Below are 27,790 nucleotides of genomic sequence, written 5' to 3' on the forward strand. Positions count from 1 at the left end.
AGATTTCAACAATTTGCACCCACACAGATACCCAAAGTATAAAATGCTGTTTGAGTAATAGTTTTACCATTAATTCACATAGTACAGCACATTCAGGACAGAGATCCCACACAGGATGTAAGTGTACAGTGACTCCTGTTGTTGATTTAACAATTGACACTTGTTAGTAATCACCTGAGGCTCTTGTCATGAGCTGCCAAGGCTATGGAAGCCTCTTGGGTTCACAAACTCTGACCTTATTTAGACAAGGCCATAGTCAAAGTGGAAGTTCTCTCCTCCCTTCAGAGAAAGGTACCTCCTTCTTTGATGGCCTGTTCTTTCCGCTGGGATCTCACTCACAGAATCTTTCATTTAGGTCATTTTTTGCCACAGTGTTTTGGCTTTCCATGAGGATGGCTCATATTAAAGCAGCTAGTTAGTGTTTTCTCTAAGCTGAGTTAATGGCAGAATCATAGCCCATGACTTATGAATTTAACAAAGGAGAGAATAGAATGGAATAAGGCAAAATAGAGCAAAACAGAGAAAACTTAGCAAAACTGTAAAAAAGTGGGATTAGGGGGCCTAGTTGTAGCTGGTAAAGATGTTGCCTGCAGTGCCAGCATCTCATACGGGCACCATTTCATTTCCTGGCTGCTACACTTCCAATCCAGCTCTCTGTTATGGCCTGGGAAGGCAGTAGAAGATGGCCCAAGTCCTTGGGCCCCTGCACCAGCATGGGAGACTGGGAAGAAGCTCCTGGCTCCTGGCTTCAGATTGGCCCAGCCCTGGCTGCTGTTATGACCATTTGGGGAGTGAATCAGTGGATGGAATATCTCTCTTTCTCCTATAACTCTGCCTATCAAATAAATACAATATTTTTTTAAAAGCAGCATTAGGAAAGATCTAGGAAGTAAAATTTGAGTACAAAGACATAGTAATCAGCAGTGATTATTTCAAACACAGAGTTCGCTGTATGTATTTGTTCATTCTTATCTGATAAACATGTCTTGTCAGGCATTGTGCTAATTTTGAGAATACAAGGAGGGAAAGACATCTCCTAGCTTCAATAAGCTTACTGTCCATGCAAGCTCATACTTAAAGTTATTTTAAGTTCATACTTAAAATAACTCATAAAAGAAAAAAACAAACATAAAAACTTCTTGAGGAAGTCTGGGGTGTTCTTAGAGAAGAGATTTCCATTTAAAATGGAACAGGCAACGTGTGCGGAGCCACTGAGGAGCAGGGCGGGAGAAGCAATGTGTAATTTTGCTGCTGCAACGAAGAGCGCAGGTTGAGGGCTGTGGAAGTGAGTAGGGAAGATGCGACTGGATAGAGGCCTGTGCTAGATAGGAATGTGGGAGAAAATCATAAAAGGTCTTGTTTGTCGTGCTAGGGAATTGAGATTTTATCGTGTGAGCAACAGGGAGCAGCCAGGCATTTTAAAAGTGAATATAATATAATCAGTCACATTTTAACAAACTCCTCAAAGTCCTGGTCTTCTATTACATGTGGAGTGACTATTGGTAAACTAATACGTGTAGATTTCAAATAGCTAGTAGAAAAGACTTGAATTTGTTATTTCCACAACAAAGATATAATGAAGGATCAGCATTGTGGTATAGCAGCTTTAGCTGCAGCCTGCAACATTCCAGCATCCCATATGGCACTGATTTGCATCCCAACTGCTCCACTTCTATTCCAGCTCCCTGCTAATGCACCTAGGAAAGCAGCAGAAGATGGCCCAAGTCTTTGGGCCCCTGCACCTCAGTGGGAGACCCAAATGAAGCTCTAGGCTCCTGGCGTTAGCCTGGCCCAGCCCCAGTCATTGTGGCATTTGGGGAGCGAACCAGTGAATTGAAGGTCTGTCTGTCTCTCCCTTTCTCTGTAACTCTACCTTTCAAAACAATAAATCTTTAAAAAAATATGATAAATGTTCAATTTAATGGATATACAAATCATTCTGATTTGATCATCACATAATGAATATACATCCTAAAACATCACATTGTACCCCATAAATTATTATGTCAATAAATTTTTAAAAAACTCTTCTGGGAACTTGATGGAGTTGGAATAATCTAGGTCACAGACAATGAGACTCTGGTGAGCTGCACCTCTGTGAGCACAGCCTGGCGATGAGGACACCTCAGCGGCAGAAACAACATATCTTAGCAACTGAGGGATGGGGAAGGGAGGCAAGGGGGAATTTATGATGCTTCCCATATGTCTGCCTTGGGCAAATGGGTGTCCGGTAGTATCACTCTTTGAAGAAGGAATTCATGGAAAGGGAACAGATCTTTCCAGAACCTCTCTCAGATATTCTGTTCTCTATCAGACCCTAAACACTCTTTTTATCAAAAACAAACAAAACAAAATTTAACATTCCGTTGACTACCTTGAAAATTTTAGAGTTAATAGAACCTACTTATAAACATGATTTAAAAAACTTCAACACATGGCTCCAAAGTAAGGTAAAATATAAATAAACAGAAAGTAATTGAGATCTATGTCTATATGTGTGTGTGTGTGTGTGTTCAGATATGGCTACATGAAAGTATAATGCAGCAATCAGATATTTGGGCCCACATGTGGAGACATTGCCAGTGACCCAATCACACCTACAAATCACTACACAACTGCCTGAGAGAGGGCCGATCTTACCAGTCTATCATTTAAATCACAGAAGTTTTCTTTTTGCAGTTTAAAGATGATGGCACGTTGCAGAAGCTTGATAGACAGCATGTCTTGGTTGCAGTATAGGAAAAGGCCTCTTATACTTCAGCCTGGCTTTTCAAGAAGGAATGCAATGTTCTAAAGAATTATTTGAGACAAAGAGACAGAGGGGAAATTCCCATCTGCTCGGTTACTTCCCAAGTTTCAGCAGTGACCAGGGTCAGAGCCAGGAGCTGGGAAGTCAATCCAGGTCTCCCTCATGGGTGGCAAGAATTCAATTACTTGGGTCATCATAATTGCTCCCCCTATATGTGTTAGAAGGAAGCTGGAGTCAGCATTGGAGCCAGGTGTTGAACCAGCTACTCTGATGAGGGACACAGGTATTCTCACTGTTAGGCCAAATGTTGACCCCACTGCTACTACCATAGGAGGTAGTAGATTTAGCCAGGTTGAACTAGATGAGGTAAGGTATATTCCCAATACAAATAGGACACAGAAAAAGGAAAACACAGGATGATCTTTGGCTGTGTGGAGTTGGTGTGCAAAGCTGACAGGTATGTTATGTTTCATTTGGAGAGAGCCTTGAAAGTCCACCAACAAACTGAAACTTTAATAATAATCCCAGTTGAACTTCTAGCTTGCTTTGGTTATTTGCATTAATCATCATCTTGAAAAATTTTATTTTGCCATGAATATTGAACAGATCATCTTTAGGCTAGCACTGTCCAAATTATCTCAAATTTTAAAGTGATAATGTACAAATTAGTGAGATTTTATTTTTCAAATTGATAAAGCTCCATTAAAGAGAGTTTGAAGGCAATAAGTGGATATAAGAATGAGGTTTTTTTTCATATAAAATTGGGCTTAAAAGATCAAATAAAGCACTTTGTACAATATCTTTTGTATAATAATCTGCAAAGAAGACATTTGCAATCTCTGCTGGCAGTGATGTTAGCACAAGAGTAAAAAGTCTCTAAATTTTGGTAGGAGAGGAGAATGAATTCCACTACACAACTGCCTGCAAGAGGGCCCATCTTATCAGTCTATCATTTAAATCACAGAAGTTTTCTTTTTGCAGTATAAAGATGCATTAGATCATACTATTTACCAGGGGTAGGCACTGTGGTACAGTGGGTTGAGCCACCACTTATGAGGACAATATCCCATATCAAAGAGCCTCTTTGAGTCCCAGTTGTTCTGCTTCCAACCCAATTTCCTGCTAATGGGCCTGGAAGGCAGAAGAAAATGGCCCAGGTACTTGGGTCCCTGCCACTCACATAGGAGATTCAGATGGAGTTCTTAGTTCCTGGCTTTGGCCTGGCTCAACTCTGGCTATTGCAGCCATTTGGCATTGAACCAGTAGATGGAAGATCTCTTCCCTCCCTCTCTGTCTCTCCCTTTCTCTTGGTTACTCTGCCTTTGAAATAAGTTAAATAATAAATTGTAAAAAAAAAAAATTACCAGTCTTAAGTTATTTGTTAATTATTCTTACAGAAAGACAATAAGAAATGTTTTACTCAAGCAATAATCTCTGAGAAAAATTTTCTCTTTCTTTATGCCTGTCTCCTTTTTAATTTTATTTTATCCTGAAGTGTCCCATTAGCTTTTCAAAGCCATATCTACCTTCTCTGTAATTGTCCATTTGGCTACAGAGCCAGCCCACAGGAATCAGGAATAAGCTTAAACTACTTCCACGCATTTAAAATTTCATAAATAACGGAGATACAGTTGATGGTTGCTAAGCTACAGTCAATTCCATTTCATCCTATCCCATTATAATTTAGGTCTGTTTGGTTGTAGCTTTTTTGCTTCCTTTCAGTCCTACAGGGAAAATCTTTTGATGACTGAACTGCCATATCTAATAGTACCTATTCTAAGGCAACGACTTTGAGGTACTGTATTTCATGCCATTCTTTTCAAATCTTCAAACAAAAGAATGTATAAAATTCCCATGCTACCTCACCACTGGCAAAATTAAAGAGAAGGAAAATGAGTAGAGCTGAAAATTGCTCTCTGGTTCCAAAATGACTCAACTTCAAGACACTCAGAGGAGAGGGCACTAAGTTAAATCAGTTCTTCAGGTGAAAATCAACAACAGGCAAATTAAGAGTCAATACCGGGGGCCAGTAGTAGCTGGTGAAGTTGTCACTTACTATGCTGGCAACCCATATAGGCACCAGTTTGAGTCACAGCTGCTCCACTTTCTGCTAATGGCCTGGGAAAGCAGCAGAAAATGGCTCAAGTCCTTGGACCCCTGTACCCATGTGGGAGACCCAGATGAAGCTCCATCTCTTGTCTTTGGACAGGCCCAGCTCTGGCCTTTGCAGCCATTTGGGGAGTGAGCCATTGGATGGAAGATCTCTTTCTTTCTCTCTGTAACTCTGCTTTTCAAATAAATTAATTAGTTTTTTTTTTTTTTTTTAAAGTCAATACCAGGGGCTGGTGTTGTGGCATAGCTGTTTAAGCTGCTGCCTTTGACACCAATATCCTGATGCTCTACTTCTGATCCAGCTCCCTGATAATGGCCTGGGAAAAGCAGTGGAAGATGGCCCAAGTGCTTGGCTCCTTGCTACCCATGTGGAAGACACAGAAGAAGCTCCTTCTGGCTTCAGCATGCCCAGCCCTGGCCATTGAGGCCATCTAGGGGAGAGAACCAACAGATGGAAGATTCCCTTTCTCTCTCTCTCTCTCTCTCTGTCTCTCTCTCCCTCTTTCTCTGAATAACTCTGCCTTTCAAAACAAATAAATTTTTTAAATAAAAGTCGACACCCAGATGTTGTAATGTCTCAGTCCTTTAGCCCAGGAATTCTGGGAAGGTTCCATCCTCAGATTCTACTCTGAGTACTGGCCAGTATTCAGAATAGGAATCTGCAATCTACAGCAGACAAACTGCAGTCCTCGGCCCACAGACCCTATCTGGCCAACCATATGTTTGTGGAAAAAAAGTTTTGTATTAGAACACAGCCATGCTCATCCATTTCACGTTGTTTATGGCTGTTTTAATCCTATGACCACAGAGTTGAGCAGTTGCAACACAGACCATGTGGTTTGCAAAGCGTAAAATATTTACCGTCTGGCCTTTTATAGTAAGCATTTGCTGATCCCTGGTCTAGAATACTATGACTGACTTTTTAAAAGTCTGCTTATATTGAGGAGGAAAAATATGCATTTATCATCCCTACATTTCATTCGAAGAAGCAACAACAACTTAATGGGAAATGGGAGATGTAAACGAGTAGCTTCAGCATCAAAACCAAAGCCTGGCTTTCTCCACCAGGAAAGGAGGACACTGAATAAATTTGCAAAGCAGTTGGTGGCCAGGATTCAGAGGGTGATGTCACATAAAAAGCAATGAATTGTCACAGGGATGATTAAAGACTTGTGCAACCAAATCTGTCTTTCCAAATATAAGTACATTAAGTTTCGTTTTCTATTCTATGGGTTCACTTATACTCATTGGAAATACAGAAAAATTGGGGATTAAAATCCCCCATGAGTTTCCTAAGGGAATGAAATAGACATAGTGGTAGGAATGACTTCACCTTACCTTGGAAATGTATGCATTTCTCTTTCTCTGCACCATCCCTCATGTGCATACACATCCCCTCACACTCTCAGTTCTCCTCCTCACACCAAGCTACTGATCTTGGGAATAATGACACTTCATACTACTGAGATACTGGTGTCAGAACTGGAATATACAGACAACCCTTATCTAGGTGGTCAGTAGTTATTTGAATTGATTTTATGATTTGTTTATTTGAAAGTCAGAGTTACTGAGAGAGGGGGAAAGTAAGATTTTCCCTCTGCTGATTCGCTCCATAAATGGCTTCAACAATGCCAGGAGCCTGCAACTCCATCTAGGAGTTCTTGGGCCACCTTTCGTTCTTTCCCAGGTGCGTTAACAGGCAGCTGGATTGGAAGTGGAGTAGTTGAGACTCCAACCAGTGCTCATATAGAATGCCAGTGTCACAGGAGGTGACTTAACCTTCAATTCAGTGCTTATGAATGGACAAAGGGAGTATTTCCATGACTCCCTGGATCCTAAGGGCATATTCCTATCTCTTATAAAGTCTGAATAGAACCTAACAAAGATCATCTAAAAATGTTTGAATATTTTTAGAATATAGTGTTAGGTATGCTTGTCAGTTAAAATGAAAAATCTCAATTTTTGGAAGATACAAATGCTCTATAGATAAGCAAATTAACAAAGTAAGAGCTGCTGGGTACTTGCCAATGTGCCTTGAGGAAGAAACCAGTGAAGTAAAGTTAATTTCTTCCTCCAGAATACTGACAAAGGAGAAGCAAGAGTCATAATACATCCAGACTTCAGGAAGGCTTTGATACCGTTTCACATGACATTTCTTTTCAACAAGCTGGTAATGCATTGCTTGGATCACAGTGCTGTCAAGTGGCTGAGGAGTTGAATCAAAGAATGGCTATCAGTGACTTGCTGTCATCTTGAGGACATTCATCAAGTGGTGTCCATTCATAAGGGCTGGTTGTGGACCAGAGTTATCCACAGGGTGATGGAAGTGACACCAAGTTCAATAGATCTGATGATAACACCTGGAGCAGCTGCTTATACCTGGCAAAAGGGGAATAGTTTTCAATGACCTTGATTAAGTCAGGCTGGTAGAGGGAGATGATCTGGGAGCCAGGATGCTAGGTCAAGACACAGTGGGCAGGTGTTCTATACAGGAAGGCCTAGGGCATGTTGCAGTCAAATTCAACAATGTTTTGATTTCCAAAATTTTCTGAAGCATGGTAATTAATTAACAGCTCTCCATGAGGCCAAGTGACTTGGAGCTACTTTTATTATGCTAGTTTCCTAATTTGCAAAGTAGAGACTCAGAGACCTGTTTCACAATACTCTTTTAAAATTGAAATAACCTCTAGAGAGTGCCTGACAGATACTCAATACTGAGTGTTAGTTCCCTTCCTACTCCTTATTTTCCCACTTTTGCTCCAGTGAGACCAGTATGGGGAAGGAAAAGCCCTCATTACAATGTAGAAATTCAAAAGAGAAAGAAAGTCTTCTAAGAAAGAAAAATATTGGCATTCAACCGGAAACTACTCTCTGCCATATCAAAATATTACCCCCTCATTAACAACATCTCAACTATCGAGTGGAATACTTTTGGAAGGATGTCCCAAATTATACTTGTGCCTATAAAGTGTTTAATAAATTCACCTTCAGCAAGTTTGGAAGGCAGAGAGTTATTGCTTGTTTCATATTGTAGATCCTACCAAAGATTAGTCCCTTGCCTGTGATGGGCAGCCAGTAGCTGCTTGTTTTACTTGCCTTATGGATTGTGGGAAGGAATGGATTGAAAAGATCAGGGCAGTGGTTGAGATGCCTGCATCCTGGGTTCAAGTCCCAGCCTTGATGGTTCAAGTATCTGGATCTCTGCCACCTACACACCAAGACCCAAATTGAGTTCCTGGCTTCATCTGGGTCAGCCCCGAGCAGCTGGAGATATTTGGGAAGTAAAACAATGGATGGGAAAATTTCTCTGTGTGTCTGTGTTTGTATCTGTTTCTGTCTTTCAAACAAATGAGAATAAAGAAAACCTATTAAAAATAGGCAGTTGACAATATCTCTAAAGCAGTTGTTCTAATCCCCTGTGGAGATTAGATATTCTTTTGAGGATGAGGAAGGAAAAACAAAAGCTGGTGCCACACATTGAATATGATTTACTCTAAAGTCATTATCTACATGTAGACAGAGGTCAGGCTACATTCCCATTAGCAATATAACCACACAGACCCTCATAGGCAGGGTGTGGGTGGGGGGTGGGGTCCGGCTAAGTAAGTTGGCTGGCGTTCTTGGTGAGTCACCTTCAAAAACAAACTAAAAGATGCCCTTAATTATAAATATTCTGCTTGAAGAAGATGAGGTGAAAGGGCTCCCGCTCCAAATTCCCTAAGTTCAGTTGAGGAAAACAGACTCACAGTCAGATAATAAAGTTCTTTGCATTTATCACCTTGTCCCTTCATCCTTACTCTACACTTATTACTTCTATTTCACTGAAATAAATTGACAAATCAAAAGAGTTTTGTCACATTCTCACCACCAAACCCAACACCCTATGTGCAGCTATAGCCAAAACTACCTTTTTTCTTGTCTGAATCCAACTTCTACACTTAATTTAGCTCCTCTCATCCTGCCTTATCAGATACTCCTCCTCTGATACATCATTTTTACTGCATACATGCATATCCTTTAACCTAAAAAACAGAATAAATAGACCATTACTGTGTCCCTCTATTAGACATACTCCATCTTTTTTTAAATTTTTATTTAATTGAAAGACAGAGTTATATAGAGAGAGAGTCAGAGAGAGAGAGAGTTCTTCCATTCTGCTAGTTCACTCCCCAAATGACCGCAATAGCCAGAACTGAGCTGATCTGAAACCAGTAACCAGGAGCTTCTTCCAGGTCTCCCATAAGGGTGCAGGGGCCCAAGCACTTGGGCCATCTTCTACTGCTTTCCCAGGCCATAGCAGAGAGCTGGATTGGAAGTGGAGCAGCCGGGACTCAAACTGACGCCTATGTGGGATGTTGGTGCTGCAGACTGGGGCTTTAACCCACTGCACCACAGTGCCAGCCCCAACATACTCCATTCTTTACCTTCTCTAACCTCAAAATTCCAAAAAGAGTTTCTCCTATAAACACATAAACTATTTGTTTATTTGAGGTAGAGGAGGTAGGTATCAGATAGGCAGACAGAGCTCCCACCCACTGATTCACTCCTCAAATATCCACAACAGCTGGGGGTGGGCCAGGCTGAAGCCCCCACATGAGTGGGAGGGACCCAATTATTTAAACCGTCCTTTGCTCTGGAAACATCCCAGAGTGTCTATGAACAGGAAGATGGAATTGGGAGTGGAACCAGCATTCGTACCCAGGCCCTCCAATATGGGATGCAGGAATCGCAAGCAGCATCTTAGCTCCGGCACCAATGCCTGCTCCAAGTTACCCATATTTTATGTATGCTTCCTCTCATCTATGTTATCCTTGAAGGGAACTCAGTTAGGCATTTATTTACTATATTCAAATGCTGACAAGCAAGATACTCAAGACTCTCACACTGATAAAAACCAATGGAGAATTCAATTCCTGTCTGTAGATCACTTCCAATGTACTTCAAAACACTTCCTTCACTTCCCCTTGAAGGCCCCACCTTCCCTGGGATTTTCTTCTGCCTTACTGGCTGTTTCTCCTCTCCTGACCTCCAAATGTTGGAGCATCCCTAAACTGTGTCCACAAATTCTCCTCTTCAGTCTCTGTATTTGCTTCTGGAGATTGTATCCAGTCTCCTGACTTCATAACTGACAATTCCCAAACACATTACATTACTAGCTAAGACCTTACCCTTAAATTCCATACTCAGGGCCAGTGCTGTGGTATAGAAGGTTAAGCCTCCACCTTAAGAGCCAGCATCCCACATGGGCACCAATTCCAGTCCCCACTGCTCCATTTCCAGTCCAGCTCCCTGCTAATGTGCCTGGGAAAGCAGTAGAAGATGGCCCAAGTATTTGGGCTCTTGCATTCACATAGGAGACCTGGATGAAGCTTCTGGCTTCAGATCAGCCCAGCCCTGGCAGTTGCTGCTATTTGGAGAAAGAATGAGCAGATGGAAGATTCTCTTTCTCTGTTATCTCTGACTTTCAAATAAATACATTTTGAAAGAGAGAGAGTGAGAGAGTGCCAGTAGATGGTAGCTCTTCTCTCTAAAAAAACATTGAAAAAATAAAAATTAAATTCCATACTCATCCAACTGTCTTCCTGAATATCCACTTAGCTGGCTAAGTGACATCTGAGATGCGACTCTCTCAAAACCAGATTCTTAACCCTCATCCCTCCTGCAGCAGCTCTTTTCACACACTTTTCCATCTTAGCTAATTCCTTTCTTTAAGTTGATCATATGCAAACACTGGAGTCATGCTCAATCCTTTGTTTTCAGTTCTCCTGACTCTACCTTTGAAATGCAAGTATATCAGACTCCATGTCCACTGTCAGCATTCCCAGCTTTCACCCTCTCACACTTTCTCTCATGCCCAGAGTAGCCTAAGGCCCCTTAAACTGTTTAGGGGATTGAATTGTGGCCCTGCAGGTAAGCCACCTCCTGTGATTCCCACATCTCATATGAGCAATGCTTCAAGTCCCAGCTGCTCTATTTCCAATTCAGCCCCTTGCTAATGTGCCTGGGAAAGCAACGGAAGATGGCCTGAGTGCTTGGGCATCCGCCACCCACATGGGAGACCTCTGTTTCTGTAAATGAGCCTTTCAAAATACATAAATGAAATCTTTTTTAAAAATTAAATTGTGTAAATATTCTGCTCAAAAAGCTGCATTGTCTTTCCATTTCATCTAGAACAAAATCTGTAAGGCCCTACAAAGAGTAGTGCTGACAACCTCTCTGGCTTCATCTCCTACATCTTCATCTCGTACTTCTCTCCCTCACTCAGTCCTTTGTAGACACCCCATCCTCCTTGTATTCCTTTAACACTCTGTGTGGTGGAATGAGAAGGCCATGCCAAGATGGCCGCTGGCAACAGAAACTGCCTGGCAACAGGCTGTGATTGGTTAGGGCATAGACTGTCCCTTGACCAGATTGGCTGCCTTGGCTATATAAGCTGCTGTAGTAACTGAAATAAATGAGTCTGCAGGCTGCTTGCCTCAGGCTTGCTTTCACCCGACTCCTGGGGTCTGTGTGGTGACTCTGTGCCTCTTGCCCCCACCATGATCTTCCTTTCAGGAACAAATCCACGGCAACATCTGGTGCACCAATGTGACTGAGAGACAGTGTGTCAGACTCAGCGAGGTCCCCCCTTGATTTCAGCAAGTAGGCCCCTTGGCGTTTTGTGTGCTGTTCGGTTCTGTGAGGGTGAGCACAGAAGCCCCTCCTACACCCCTTTCCTTGTCCTTGTCCTCGGTCTAAGTGACCCCAGGTTAGGCACACACCGCCTAGAAGGGTAACACTGCTTCTCGGTTCCTCCTTATACTTTCGGTTAGCCCGACGAATTCACATAAGGGACTGATCATCCCAGAATTCAGAACCAAGTCATCTTCCCTCACTCAAGAGAGGTGATGCTCTGGAGACACCATGTGGGCATATGGTCTTGACCTAATGAATCAAGGAAGTCCCCCATTAAGCACAGGACATACATACGATCTGATATACCACTGTCTGTTCGTCTAAGTTAGGGAACCCCCTGCATAATGCCATCAGCCGCTGAGATGCCAGAATTTGCTTTGTTATGGCAGCAGTGCTGTATACATGTCTTTCCTTTGGCTAGAGTTGGTGTGGCACGCCGCTTTTAAGCACTCAAACATGGGATAGATACCCCCCTCTCAGAATCCTGAACATAATGAATCTGTGAGTGATAAGAGCCTGACACTCCAGTCCCTGTCTCACTGACAACAGTTGATAACTTAGGGAGAGAGAGCTCCGACAGTGAAAATGACATGACAGCAGACAACGCAGCAAAGCCTGGTCAGCCACCCCCCACATACTCGTGGGATGAACTTAGATGACCTCAAGGCGATAACCCATGCAAGGTCATCCCATCCGCACCCAGTGAGGATCCCCAATTTGTGGCAGTCCTCGGGCACCCCAGGCTCTCAGGGCAGCTGCTAGACCCCATCCCACCTGCATGTTTGTTGTTAATCTCAAAGTGGACACAGAATTGAGGTCCTGGATTCCAACGCCTGTAAAAAGGCTTCTGCTAAACAAGGGCCGAGGATATACTTGTGTCTTTCCAGAGAATGCGGGACAGCCTATTTGTACTATTTGGGTACCAGCCAGAAGCATCAAGCCTGCAACTGACAGCCAACCAAAACCAGCTGAATAACACTGAGAGTCCACCTTAGAGTCTGCCTTGTTAGTGGATGCACCTGCCCTATCATCCTACCCTGAGAAACTGCCCATAGCCACATCTGTTACTGTTTTATACCCCACTAGCTCTGGTCAGCCACTCAAATGGCCCACAGCCTGTGTGCAGTCATGCCATTCCTGATTACCATTGTTCCTCATCCCTACCCCCATCTGAGCAAGCACTCCTGTGGTCTCCCGTTTTGAGCGCTGGTTAGTCAATGATGGGTAAGATCCCCTGAGGGAAAACCTAAGACAGGCACAGCTGTGTACGGCGACCACATGGAAATGGGGTCAACAATAGTATGGCCAAGAATCATGCCTCCCATTACTCAAAAATAAACGAAAAGGGGTAAATGTGGTGGAATGAGAAGGCCATGCCAAGATGGCCACTGGCAACAGAAACTGCCTGGCAACAGGCTGTGATTGGATGGCTTTGGAAACTGCCTGGCAACAGGGTGTGATTGGTTAGGGCATAGACCGCCCCTTGACCAAATTGGCTGCCTTACTACATAAGCTTCTGTAGCAACTGAAATTAATATGTCTACAGGCTGCTTGCCTCAGGCCTGCTTTCACCCGACTCCCAGGGTCTGTGTGGTGACTCCACGCCTCTTGCCCCCACCACGCTCTTCCTCTCAGGAACGAATCCACAGCAACAACTCTGAACACAATTCTGCCCCATGGCCCTGCCTTAACTGCTCTCAGAGCCTAGAACCCTTCCTGTCCATAAGTATACACGGCTCTCTAATTCACTTCATCTAGATCTCCTCTTAAATGTCTTTACTTCAAATACATCAAACAAAATTACACAAACCTACTTTATCCCATCACTCTACATCCTAAAACAGGGTTAAGTAGTTCTATTCTTAGCACTTACCACCATTTGACCAATATAAACTTATTTATCTCCTACCATTAGGATATAAATTCCATACAAACAGGAATATGTTTGTCTCTTTTATTCGCCACTTTATTCTCAGTGCTTCGAACAGTGCTTTCTACTGGCTAAGTACTCAAAATTATTTGTTGCATAAGTGCTGCCTATTGCAATTGCTTAAAACTTCAACCTTTGTCTCAGGAGATTGAGCTAAAGCTAGAATTATTTAGAGTAGTTTAATAATCAGCTCATAATGCTCAAATTTCTCCCTGGAATAATCTAGAATAAATGTGTAAAATAAATGGGAGCTACTGACCAGGATATTTTGTTGTGGATAATATTTCCAAGAAAACATAAAAAATGGCTTTCATAGCACAGTACATTAGTTCAGAACAACAGACCCAATACACACATGGTGTGTGAAGAGCTTCGTTTTAAGGAATTTGTTCATCTGATTATAGGGGCTTGGTGAGTCCAAAACCTGCAGTGCAGACTGGCAGGTGGAGACTTAGAGAAGAATTACAGGCAGGCTCCTGGCAGGATTCTTTCTTGCTCAGAGGTGGTCAGTCTTTGTTTTATTAAGGTCTTCAATTAATTAAATGAGCTTCCCACACACATATATGGAGAAATATCTAATTTACTCAAAGTTATGAGTTTCAATGTTAATCCCATCTGACAGGAACATGCAGAATGATATTTGATCAAATGACAATTGACCCAGCCAAGCTAACACCAAAAATTAGCTCTCAGATGTAGATTATTTTAACCACATAAATTTTTGATTTGCTATCTTTGTCTCTTCATTCATCTCTAAACTCCCTGAGAAGGGTGATCAACCAATGTGTAAGGAATTTTCTGAAAATGAGGCCAAGGGAATACAATGAGTGGCAATCAGCATTATTCTTCCTGTTTAAAATTGCCCTTATGTTGGGGAAGCCCTGCTAGATCCTCAGTTTCTTTACTAAAGTAGTTTATATTCTATTTTTTTTAATATTTACTTATTTGAAAGTCAGAGTTACACAGAGAAGGAGAGGTAGAGAGAGAGAGAGAGGTCTTCCATCCACTGGTTCACTCCCCAATTGGCTGCAATGGCTGGAGCTGTGCCGATCCAAAGCCAGGAGCCAGGAGTTTCCTCTGGGCCTTTCCATGCAGGTGCAGGGGCCCAAGGACTCAGCCATCGTCCACTGCTTTCCCAGGCCATAGCAGAGAGCTGGGTTGGAAATGGAGCAGCTGGGACTTGAACTGGCTTTATCTGCTATTCCACAGTGCCGGCCCCGTTCATATTCTATTATATATATATATATATATATATATATATATATATATATATATATATCTCCTTTAAACAAGTTGAGAGTTGAATATAGAAGGTCTACCAAGAGCAACACTTTTACTGGAAATAGCCTAATAGAATCTCAGGGTTTTCATTGACAATGGCCTATAAGAGCAATGTTAAAGATGGCTTTTGGGCTTGAATAAAGTGTGAAGCTCTAAGATTTACAGAAGCCTCAAGCCCCATAAAAAGTCCACAAAGTATACTGTGGTCATTGCAAACCATGAGAGTTTAGCAACCTATGTTATCAGTCTGAAACTACAGAGTTTTAGAGATCCCTGTAAAACATGAGGCTGCCCATGATTAGATTAAATACAGGATCTCTACCTATATATGTATATATATGCACATCTGTGAGTATATGAGGGTAGTTCAAAAAGTTCATGGAATACTGGAATTAAAACCTATTATTTGGGGGTGGACATTGTGACATATTGGCTAAGCTGCCACTTGGGATGCCCACACCCATGTTGGGGCCCAAGTTCAAGCCTCACTACTACTCTGTTTTCAATTCAGCTATCTCTCAATGTGCCTGGGAAGCAGCAAATAATGGCCCAAGTTCTTGGGCCTCTGCTTGCTACATGGGACACCCAGATGGAGTTCTTGGCTCCTAGCTTCAGCCTGGCCCAGCCCCAGTTGTTACAGCCATTTAGGGACTGAACCAGTGGATGGAAGCTTGCTTGTGCCCACTCTCTCTCTCTCCTTCTCTGTGTTACTCTGCCTTTCAAATAAATATGTGGCTAAATACGTTTTTTAAGCTAAGTTTTTTTCTTGCAAAAATTCTTGAAATCCATGCATTGTATTATCATAATATACATTTTTCATGAACTACTTGAAGTACCTACTGTCTTATATGTGCATGTGTGTGTGTGTGTGTGTAGTGGGCATATAGGTGATATATGTATATATGTGTATGTATTTATACTATGGGTAGATGTATATGTAAATATGCATGTAGTGGGCATGTGCCTTTGTTTTATTGAAAATAGGGCTCTTGATTAATAAGCTTTGATGCTAGATAGTGTTTTATAGTTAATCCCTAAAGAGTGAAATGCCATGGGATAAGATGATGGTTTATAGTCATTTAGTGTACCAGCATAGATTTGGAAGCCAATAAACACTTGACAGTAAATGACTAAGTAAAAAATTTTAAAGACCTCATGTGGGTAAATCTAGTGTATGGGCTGTGTTTTTCAGTAGCTGATAAAGTGTTTCAACAATGACTATCCTATATTAATGAAAAAAGTTGAATAATCTTTAAATCACTCTATTTTATTGCAGTTTAAGTAAGAACTATTAAAATATGAAAAAGGGACATTGCAGATGGGGTTCACTCCCCAAATGGACTTGAGAAGGGGAGACCGTTCTGGGTTACGAAGGTGAATGCAATCTATTCCTGAGTCCTTAAAAACAGACAAGCAGGCTCAGCTGTAGAAAACAAGAGTCATAGCAGCATGAAAGGGACTCCAACCTCTGCACCAGCTTTGAAGATGGAGAAAGGGGGTCATGAGCCAGGGAGTTCAAGTGGCCTGTAGGGGATAGAAAAGGCAAGAAAACTATCTGTTTGGAGATGAAGCCTCCAGAAAGGATTAGAGTCCTGCCAAGACCTGTGTGACCCCTGTGTCACATTCATAACCTACAGAACTGTACCATAATAAATTTGTGTTGCTTGAAGCTCAAGTTGCGGTTTTTTGTCATGCTAACTATGGAAAACCAGTAGAGGGTTTTTGATGTTTTTGTTTCAGGATAAGAGAACACCTCAGTATATAAATACATATATTTATGTATAAAATATATCCATAAATATATATATATGTAATATATCCATAATACATGTATATATAAGTATTTATACACATATATATTTCTGGATATATGATGATTGACATCAAAGTATTCATCAGACTCCAAGAATCAATGTTAGAGCATTGGATATATTCAACTGTAAGAGTTTAAATGGTGGGGCTGGCACTGTGGTACAGTAGGTTAATCCTCCGCCTGCGGCGCCGGCATCCCATAAGGGCACCAGTTCTAGTCCCGGCTGCTCCACTTCCAGTCTCTGCTATGGCCTGGGAAAGCAGTAGAGGATGGCCCTAGTCCTTGGGCCTCTGCACCCACATAGGAGACCAGGAAGAGTTGCCTGGCTTCTGGCTTCGGATAGGTGCAGCTCCGGCCATTGCGGCCATTTGGGGAGTGAACCAACGAAGCAAAGACCTTTCTCTCTGTCTCTCCCTCTCACTGTCTATAACTCTAACTCTCAAATGAAATAAATTTTAAAAATCTTAAAAAAAGTTTCAATGGTATACTGGTGTACTTGAAAATAGACAGATGTGTCACATATTGCTTTTTGAGTATCTCTGCTTCCTCCCTAGAAAATGTATTGTTTTGGGTAACAGTATTTACAGGCTGGGGGTTGGGGGTTGGACAGGCCTTGAACAATGGTCCCAGATCTGGTAGCCAACTCCTTGCCCTCTACAAATAGAATAACCAAAATGTTGCTTTGAAAACCACCAAGTCAGTGTAGAGCATCTGGTTTCCAAACCAAAGTCATTGCTCTGGCTGTACAGAAAAACATGGGATTGCTGACCCACCAGTATTCACTATGGAGGTTATAAAATGCTGATGTTCCTCAAATACCGGATAACTAAGTACTGCTTTATGTAGCCACATAACTCATTCAATTTACACTTCAAGTGTAAGTCCAAGTCACTTGTGCCACAGAGTATCAATAATTAGGATGGGAAGGACTTAGGGAAGACCGACATTATTCAGGCTTTCACTTTGACTCTCCACTTCATTCCTAGGCATGGATGTAACCCATGTGCCATCAAGTGTGTTGCGAGGCAGTAACCACAAGAAGAACATTTCCACTGCTTCAGCTACAATGATTCATCCCTCAGGAGAAAGCTCTTTCCCAGGCCATTCCATCTGTTTTGCAAGTGGAAAGGCTGTTTTTTTTTTTTTTTTTAAGATTTATTCATTTTACTTGAAAGGCAGAGTTACACAGAGAGAGAAGAGGCAGAGAGAGAGAGAGAGAGAGAGAGAGAGAGAGGTCTTCTATCTGCTGGTTCACTCTCCAATTGGCCGCAACGGTTGGAGTTGCACTGCTCTGAAGCCTGGAGCCAGGAGATTCTTCCAGGTCTCCCATGCGGGTACAGGGGCCCAAAGGCTTGGGCCATCTTGCACTGCTTTCTCAGGCTATAGCAGAGAGCTTGATAGGAAGTGGAGCAGCCGGGCCTCAAACCGGCACCCATATGGGATGCAGGCACTGCATGCAGTGGCTTTACCCGCTACGCCACAGTGCCAGCCCCTGCATCTGCCTTTGTATTAAATTCCATTGTTGTTTTTGTGCCAACTTGATTTCTGAATTTGAAGTTTCAGGATTGCAGATGAAAAGAATTTTAGAGTTAGATAAGGAGGGGTTAAGATGCAAGAATGCCCCTTGCCAATCTTACAGTGTTGACATGCCGAATAGCTGATTAGACAAAAGTCACAGAAAGAAAAAGAAAAAGCCACTACTGCAAGAAAAGATCTCACAGAGCAGTCAAGACATGCATCTTCACTGAAGACCAGACCACAGAATTCAAGGAGGCCTTCCCGCTTTTTGACTGGACAGGAGATTGTAAGACCCTGTACAGCCAGTGTGGGGATGTGATAAGGGCTCTGGGCCAGAACCCCACCAATGCCAAGGTGCTCAAGGTCCTGGGGAACCCCAGGAGTGATGAGATGAATGTTAAGGTGCTGGACCTTGAGTACTTCCTGCCAATGCTACAGATTGTGACCAAGAGCAAGGACCAGGGAAACTACAAGGATTATGTTGAAGGCCTTTGGATGTTTGACAAGGAAAGGAATGGCACTAGCATGGGTGCTGATATCTATCATGTCCTTGTCACACGGGGTGAGAAGATGACAGAGGAAGAAGTAGAGATGCTAGTGGCAGGGCACAAAGGCAGCAGTGGTCATATCAACTACAAAGAGCTTGTCCGTATGATGCCAAGTGGCTGAGGACATTCTCAGGATCCTCAGAGCCAGTGCCTTTCTGTGTGTGAGATTTTGTATCAGGTTCTCTGGTCACAGCATCTTTCTGAGCTCTCAGATGATGCTTGCTGTCAGCATAGAATAAGTCAACTTGCTCTCTGTGCTACATCCCCCCCCTCCAAAAAAAAAGATAAAAAAGAGAGAGAGAGAGAAAATCAACTGCAATGGGATGGAGAATTCAACTTCATTGTGGTTGACACCTATTTATTTATTTATTTATTTATTTATTTATTTATTTTGACAGGCAGAGTGGACAGTGAGAGAGAGAGAAAGAGAGAAAGGTCTTCCTTTTTCCATTGGTTCACCCCCCAGTGGCCGCTGTGGCCAGCGCACCGCGCTGATCCAAAGCCAGGAGCCAGGTGCTTCTCCTGGTCTCCCATGCGGGTGCAGGGCCCAAGCACTTGGGCCATCCTCCACTGCCTTCCCGGGCCACAGCAGAGAGCTGCACAGGAAAAGGAGTGACCGGGACAGAACCAGCACCCCGACCAGGACTAGAACCCGGTGTGCTGGCGCTGCAGGCGGAGGATTAGCCCATTGAGACCTATTTATTTTTTATCTAGAAGCTGTTTCCCAAGGGAAAATAAAGACTAGATATATACATAAAAAATAAATATGACTCAACAAAGGATGTTATAATTATATTTCATTTCTTCAGTCTTTTGGAAACTTTTGATTACAAGTATCCTTTCTGCAACTCTGGCAGATAGACTGGAGACCAGCTCCTATAAGTGAATGTGCCAAGTGTTTTCACTGTATCTCCTAAGAATGATTTGGTTTTTAATCTGAAAGCAGGAGAGAAAGAGACAGAGACAAAGAGAGCTCTTAAATCCACTGTTGCAGTCCCCAAATGCTTACAAGAGCTGGGGCTGGCCAGTCTGAAGCCAGGAACCCAGAATTCAGTTTGGTTCTCTTGTATGGGTGGCAGGGGCCCAAGTACTTCAGCATCATGAGCTGCCTCCCAGGGTTTGCATTAGTGGGAAGTTGGAATCAAAAACAAAGCCAGGACTTAAACCCCAGTATTCCAACATGGGATTCTGGTAACCCGAGCAGCACCTTTAACCACTGTGCAAAACACCTTCCCCTAACAGCTTTTGTCACCATCACTCAAAACATTTATATAGGTCCATGCTGTTGATGATTTCCCACACTTTTGCCAAGTATCCTTTTTGATTTGAGAATCACTTTCTACCAAAGATGTAATACCTCAGAAAATACCATCTGCTTAGTGTTCCCACCATGTACCAAGGAGCATGCTTTTGATTGCATCAGACTATCCCAACAAAGCAGTTTAGAGAAGAGGAACTGTTCTTTGCCTCTCCTAACAGGAAATCTGGAAGGGATTCCAGGTCCCTGGAGGGGCTCATCCATCTTTCTCCTCACTGATCTTCTACACATGTGCTCTTCCAAGACTCTAGGCACAGCTTCCTCATACCACCAAGCCTATGACGAAAGGACACTATTTCTTTCTTTCTTTTTTTGACAGGCAGAGTTAGACAGTGAGAGAAAGAGAGACAGAGAGAAAGGTCTTTCTTCTGTTGGTTCACCCCAAAGATGGCCATCACGGCTGGTGCACAGCGCCAATCTGAAGCCAGGAGCCAGATGCTTCCTCCTGGTCTCCCATGCAGGTGCAAGACCCAAGCATTTGGGCCATCCTCCACTGCCTTCCCAGGCCACAGCAGAGAGCTGGACTGGAAGGGGGCAACCAGAACAGAAACCGGTGCTCCGACCAGGACTAGAACCCAGGGTGCTGGTGCCGCAGGCAGAGGATTAGCCTAGTGAGCCGCGGCACTGGCCAGGAAACTATTTCTTAGATGGTCGCAGAAAACTGTCTCCTTTTAAATCTTTGCCAACAGAAATGAGTCCCTAAACCAACCCCCGAGAAAGAAGCTGAGGTTGCCTCATTTGCTTTATTTATTTATTTATTTATTTTTAAACTTTTATTTAATGAATATAAATTTCCAGTGTACAGCTTATGGATTACAATGGCTTCCCCCTCCCATGACTTCCCTCCCACCCACAACCCTCCCCTCTCCTGCTCCCTCTCCCCTTCCATTCACATCAAGATTCATTTTCAATTCTCTTTATATACAGAAGATCAATTTAGTATAAAGATTTCAACAGTTTGCACCCACATAGCAACACAAAGTGAAACATACTGTTTGAGTACTAGTTATAGCATTAAATCAAAATGTACAGCACATTAAGGACAGAGATCCCACATGAGGAGCAAGTGCACAGTGGCTCTTGTTGTTGACCCAACAAATTGACACTCTAGTTTATGGCGCCAGTAACCACCCTAGGCTATTGTTATGAGTTGCCAAGGCTATGGAAGCCTTCCAAGTTTGCCGACTCTGCTCATATTTAGACAAGGTCATAAAAGACAGAGTGAGGATAGTAACCAATGATCCTAAGAGTGGCATTTACCAGGTTTGAACAATTATACAGCATTAAGTGGGGAAGAGGACCATCAGTACACACAGGTTGGGAGTAGAGCCATTGGTGGTAGAGTAGAGGTTATGATTACAAAGGATTGAGGCCCAAGTGTGCTAGACAGGGTCTAGAACAAAGGACAGAGTCATTATTAGATGTGCTAAGAAAGGTGCTGTCTAAGCTACAATTAAGTTTTCTGATTGAGAGGCAAATAGAACCTAATAGAAGGGGCTTGATAATAATCTGGTGGGCTTTAGGCCTTGTAAGTTAAGAGGCCCAGACCTATCTACCTCTTCACATGGGGTACATCCTAAGGGAGGTGTGAACCTCCTAGGGGAAGGCACTCTGTTGACTTTCATTACTTGGCTGGCCTGGGAGGAGAGCTGGCCAGGTAAAGGCAGGTGGCATCTCTAACAAGAAATTTACAGTTCTGCCTGCAATGTTGCTGACCCTACTTGACCATCCCCTCAGCTGCAGTGGTCACTTTGGAAGTTGGGCTGAGTGAAGGGCTTTTCAGCTTAGAGCCAATAAGATCTGTGGCTCTGACCTGGGCATCCTTCGACTCCAGGGCAGGTCCATTTCCAGTGATCCAACTCTTGGCAGAGCTGCCAGGGCTCTTCACAAGCTGACTTCTGCTGAAGCCCAGGCTTACCACATTGAAAGCCACTGCAGTGGACTGGCCTGTTGGGTCTCCTTGAGGGCAGATTACTGTACAGATCAGCCATTAATAGGCCTGCCATCCATTGCTTCTGATGCCTAGCTTTCTTTTCCTCCTGGTTTGTGTTCAAGCAGACCAGAGGATGCAAGTCAAGGGAGTGCCCGTGTCCCATCTCTAATCTTCGGTGGCCTGAACTACAAGTCTATAGTCACAGGCATGTTCTGTAGTAGTTTTTCTAAGGTAGACAATGCCCATGAGGAAAATTATATTCTCACTTTAAAACTTTCTCTCCCTTTGGTCTGAAAGGGAGGTTTTTTCTACTTACTGTATACTTGGCTGATGGCGAAGTGAATCTAGCTATGAGATTATTATTTAAGTTCTTATTTTGGCTATGCTATTACAGAAAAATGTTAGCCATCTCTTTTATAAGGTCTAAAGATTAAATTGTGCGTCCTACAGATTCCTTCATAATAGAATTAGTTTCCTACCTTGAAGAGAATAGAGAAATGAAAGAACAAGTTGGGCTTAGAATAGAGAAATGAGGGAGCAAGTCCTAGATCGCTTGCTGACAATAGCAATATTACATGAATACTTAGCAAACCGTTTCAACCATTAGATAACAACTTAGGAAAACATTTACCAGAAGGTCCAATGCCTTCTAGAAATGGTAAGAATCATGTATTTGAAAACACCTCTTAAATATCTAACATGGTGTAGTTTGTTTAACCAGTAAACTTAAGCACAACCATCTAAAATGTTTTTAGTTTCTTTCTAACAACAAGTCTAAAACATATGATACACAGATTCAGGTCACACAAAGTAAAATGTATCTTTGATTAATTTTAGCAGCTTAAATTTATGGACAATCTTATCTATAAGCCATTTAAAATAAAACTCTTAATAAAATTCCCTATGTGGACATACAATATGTACACACATATAACATAGCATAATAGACCAATATAGCAATTTTAATAATAGCTTTTAAAATCTTTAACTCTTTTTGTAGATTGCCAATTGATTTGAATTGCTTTTTGTTTTTAGATTACTTTAACACATTGCTTTAACAGAGCATCAGAGTTCAATTCTATGTCAAAGAGAAATTGAGCTTCCTGTGATCTTTTGCTGTGAGGTTTCCTTCCTTTACCTTCTTTCATATTGGTGACCATGTTTCTGTGTTTCTGTGTGTAACACATCTTTAAGCATCTTTTGCAGGGCAGGATGAGTGGCAACAAATTCTTTCAGTTTCTGTTTGCTATGAAAAGTCTTAATTTCACCTTCATTCACAAATGAGAGCTTTGCAGGATATAATATTCTGGGCTGGCAGTTTTTCTCTCTTAGTACCTGGGCTATATCTCGCCATTCCCTTCTAGCTTGTAGGGTTTCTGATGAGAAGTCTGCTGTGAGTCTAACTGGAGATCCTCTGAGAGTAATCTGACGTTTCTCTCTTGCACCTTTTAGAATCTTTTCTTTATGTTTCACTGTGGTGAGTTTGATTACGACGTGTCGTGGTGAGGATCTCTTTTGGTCATGTTTATTAGGGGTTCTATAAGCTTCCTGTACTAAGATGCCTCTGTCCTTCTCCAAACCTGGGAAATTTTCTGCTAGTATCTCACTGAAAATGCCTTCTAATCCTTTCTTCCTCTCCATGCCTTCAGGAACTCCTAGAACCCGAATATTAGGTTTTTTAATAGTATCCTGTAGATTCCCGACAATATTTTTTAGATTTCTAATTTCTTCTTCTTTTCTTTGGTTTGCCTGTTTCCTTTCCTGTTCTCTGTCTTCTAAGTCTGATATTCTCTCTTCTGCTTTGCCCATTCTGTTTTTAAGGCTCTCTAATGTGTTTGTCATTTGATCTATTGAATTCTTCATTTCATTATGATTTCTCGTCACAATCACCATTTCTTGTTCCACTAGTTGTTTCATTTCATTTTGATTCCTCCTTAATATTTCATTTTCATGAGAGAGATTTTCTATCTTGTCCATTAAGGATTTCTGTAGTTCAAGAATTTGTTTTTGAGAACTTCTTAATGTTCTTATCAATTTTTTGAGATCCGCTTCTTGCATTTCTTCTATCTCATCATCTTCATAATCTTGAATTGGGGTGTCTTTTTGATTTGGGGGCGTCATAGTGTCTTCCTTGTTCTTGTTACCTCGGTTTTTGCGTTTGTTGTATGGCATGTTGGAGATATTTGGTTTCTTCACTGTGGTGTTTTTTCTTGTTACACTATGGCTCTATATTAAGTGGACTGTCTGCTTTCTGTGGAGCCTTGGAGGCTTGAGATGAGTGTGGACTGAGAGCTGTGTTTGGTTCCTCAGGGTTGAGGGTGTGTCAAAGATGACACTCCCAGGTTAGGCGTGGTAAATCTCTCTTTTTTTTTTTTTTTTGATTCAAAAGGGAAGTAATTCCACACAGCTGAACGTAATTGGTGGTAGTTAGCAGGCGAATGATATACCCACAGGAGCCAGAGATCGGAAGCTCTTTCCCAAGGACCACACAGGGAATCTCTGCTGCCCTCGGTGTGGGCTCCAATTCTCCTGCAGTCTCCCACTGGATTACCAAGTTAGATGCTAATCTCCTGTTATTTCACCCCTCCCCCCAGAGTCAGGTTTTTCTGCTAGGCTCAGGGCTGGTGCAGACCTGAGGTCACCCTGCTTATGACGTATGTCCAAAATGGCGCCTGCTCTTTGTCTTGCTCGCCTTTGAGGGGTGAGAGGAGAGAGAGAAACTCGTGTCCGTATCGGTCACTTTTTTTTTTTTCCCCTCTCTCTCTTCTAGTTAGCCTGGTGAACTTTTCCCCACGGAGTTTCAAGCCTCGTTCCCTCTAGTCTCCTCTTTCCGCTTGCCTGCTGGTGTCTCAGGCTTTTGAGGTTCGGCTCACCTCGCATTCCAGCGCTGGTGCGTTGCGTCCGCTGCTGGTGTCCCGAACTTGGGCTTCCACGCTCTCCACGCAGGTCCACTGTGAATCACTAGTTCCGGAAGAGTTTCCGCTGCTGTTTCTTCCCCTACTCTTCCTTGACCCTGCAGTATCTCCACTTTTATCAACCTGTGTGTCTTGCTGAACTATCAATGTGCTCCCTTCCTATTCCGCCATCTTGCCCCTCATTTGCTTTAAATTAATCTTGACTCATCTGCTGGGAAATGGGCACAATTTTCTTGAGCATTTCATCCTCGAGGGCCAAGCAACAAAATCAGAATTTTATTAAGCTGACAGAAGTGAATGTTTCTCATGTAGACAATCAACTATGCCACCTATAGCCCAGGGAGGGCTTTCTTTGGTATGAATCAGAAAAACCTAGGGTGTTGGGTACAAGATTCCCAGTGTCAGAGATTCTGATTCCCAAGGAGTTCAGGAGTCATCTGCATGTTCACATGCTTCCAGATTACTCAGATCTATTTGATTCACCTAATAGTTTGAGACACCACTTTAGGAAAATACCAAGCAGTCCTTTAACAGACATATGTGTGTGCGCATGTGTGTACACATGCACACACACAGTCTGGTGTTGCGGTGCAATGAGTTAAGACCCTCCTGCAATGCAAACATCCCATATGAACACTGGTTCACGTCTTGGCTGTTCCTCTTGTGATCCAGCTCCCTGCTAATATGCCTGAGAAGGCAGCAGAGGATGGCTCAAGTACTTGGGCCCCTGCCACCCATGTGGGAAACCTGGATGGAGCTCTTGGCTCTTGCCTTTGAGCTAGACCAGCCCCAAATGTAGCAGTGATTTAGGTAATGAACCAGTAGATGAAAGATTGATCTCTCCCTTTTTTTTTTTTTTGACAGGCAGAGTGGACAGTGAAAGAGAGAGAGACAGAGAGAAAGGTCTTCCTTTTGTCATTGGTTCACCCTCCAATGTCCATCACGGCTGGAGCGCTGCGGCCAGTGTATTGCGCTGATCCGAAGCCAGGAGCCAGGTGCTTCTCCTGGTCTCCCATGTGAGTGCAGGGCCCAAGCACTTGGGCCATCCTCCACTGTACTCCCGGGCCATAGCAGAGAGCTGGCCTGGAAGAGGGGCAACCGGGACTAGAACCCGGTGTGCCTGCGCCACAGGCAGAGGATTAGCCTATTGAGCCGTGGCGCCGGCCATCTCTCTCCCTTTCAAGTAAATACATTTTTTTTAAAACGTGCTAATTGATAAATATTTACTCATATTAACTGTATGTTACTGATTCACATGCATAAATCTACTGCTAGGACACAGTACTCTTTTTTTTTTGAGGAGCTAGATATATTGATTGAATGTTATATAATGTATGCATAAATCAAAACAGCACATGGCAGTTTGTAAGTGTGTCCAATTTTTATATGTCTTTTAAAAATATTTTCCTAAAATAAAAATAAAATTGTCAATAAAAATACTATACACATAATTGATGCTAAAATTCATATCAAAACACAATAGGCCTTTTAGCTTAATCAATCTTAAACAACAAAAACAAAGCCATAGGCATCACAACACCAGATTTCAAAACACACCACAGGGCAGCCATTCTTAAAACAACATGGCCCTGGCACAAAAAATAGACATGAAAACCAGTGGAACAGAGCAGAAACCTCAGAAACTCGTCCACATGTATATAACCAGCTAATCTTGATTTAGTTTAATGTGCTAAAATCACTCTCTGGAGAAAGGACAGTCTCTCCAACAAACTGTGCTGGGAAAACTGAATATATGCATGCAGAAGTGTGAAAGACCCCACCCTAAACCTTTTACAGAAATCAATTCACAATGTGTCAAGGATCTGAATCTACAACATGATACCATAAAATGACCAGAGGAAGTCATTAGCACAGGCAGAGACCTCCTGGGCAAGAACCTAGAAGCACAGGCAATAAAAACAAAAATAGACAAATGGAACTACACCAACCAAGAAGCCCCTGCACAGCAAAGGAAACACTCAACAAAGAAAAGAGGCAACCAACAGAACAGGGGAAAATACTGGCAAACTATGCATCTGACAAAGGATCAATATTCAGGATCCACAGAGAGCTCCAGAAACTCAACAACAACAAAACAATCCCGTCAAGAAATGGGCAAAGGACAAAATAGGCACCCTTCAAATTCAGATGGTCAACAGACACATGAAAAACTGCTCAGGATCACCAACAATAAGGTAAATGCAAATAAGAACCACAATGAGGTTCCACCTTACACCCACAAGAGAATGGCTATCATCCAAAAATAAAAAAAAATAATAAATGCTGGCAAGAATGTGGGGAAAAAGGTACCCCAATCCACTGCTAGTGGGAATACAAAGTAACACAACCACCATGGCAGACATTATAGAGGTTCCCCGGACATCTGAAAACAGATCCACCATATGACCCATCCACCCCACCCCACCTCCAGCAATCCGTCCAAAGAAAATGAAATCAACATACAAAAGAGCCATCTGCATCCCTAACATCCACTAAAGCTCAACCCACAAAGGCCAAAACATGGAATCAACCCAGATGTTCACTGACCAATGACCAAAGAAAATGTGATATACTACACAATGGAACACCACTCAGCGGCAAAAGAAAAAAAAAAAAAAGAAAGTCTGTCATCTGCAACAAAACTGATGCAGCTAGAGCCCACCACCCCCAGTGAAATGAGCCAGTCCCAAAAGGCAAACACCACACGCTTCCTCTGATATGTGGTAGTTAATATAGAATACCAAAATGGAATTGACATCTTATGATTTGATTACTGTTTATAATCCTGTCTATATTCCTGTGGAACAGTGGCCCTTCTACTTTTTGCTCATTGAACATTATGGTTAGTGGTGGATTAAGCATGTGGTTATAAAGCAAACTGAAGTTGTGTTATTGCAAAAATAAAAGGAAAAACAGAAAAAAAAAGGATGGAAGTTTGAAGGAGAGAGGGAAGTATAGTTATCTTCTTTGAATTGTGCTTATGAAATACATGAAATCC

At 42.4% G+C, this 27,790-nt stretch overlaps 1 protein-coding gene across 1 annotated transcript; it reads left to right on the plus strand.

The window, feature by feature from the left end:
* Window positions 1-3,019: 3,019 nt before the first annotated feature.
* LOC133762612 (myosin light polypeptide 6-like) lies at window positions 3,020-18,747 on the plus strand. Its single transcript, XM_062195562.1, has 2 exons — window positions 3,020-3,115; window positions 18,226-18,747. Exons 1-2 carry the CDS (start codon window positions 3,020-3,022, stop codon window positions 18,745-18,747), a joined length of 618 nt encoding a protein of 205 aa, XP_062051546.1.
* Window positions 18,748-27,790: the final 9,043 nt, after the last annotated feature.

Source organism: Lepus europaeus, chromosome 1 (genome assembly GCF_033115175.1).
Source record: "Lepus europaeus isolate LE1 chromosome 1, mLepTim1.pri, whole genome shotgun sequence".
Taxonomy (NCBI): domain Eukaryota; kingdom Metazoa; phylum Chordata; class Mammalia; order Lagomorpha; family Leporidae; genus Lepus; species Lepus europaeus.

What these genes read in the sequence shown, in the direction of transcription:
- LOC133762612 (XM_062195562.1), top strand. Translation starts at nt 3,020, where the DNA reads ATGAGGGACACAGGTATTCTCACTGTTAGGCCAAATGTTGACCCCACT. An exon ending in GCCAGGTTGAACTAGATGAG is followed by an intron (nt 3,116 to 18,225) that starts GTAAGGTATATT and finishes ATAGCTGATTAG; the next exon opens with ACAAAAGTCACAGAAAGAAA.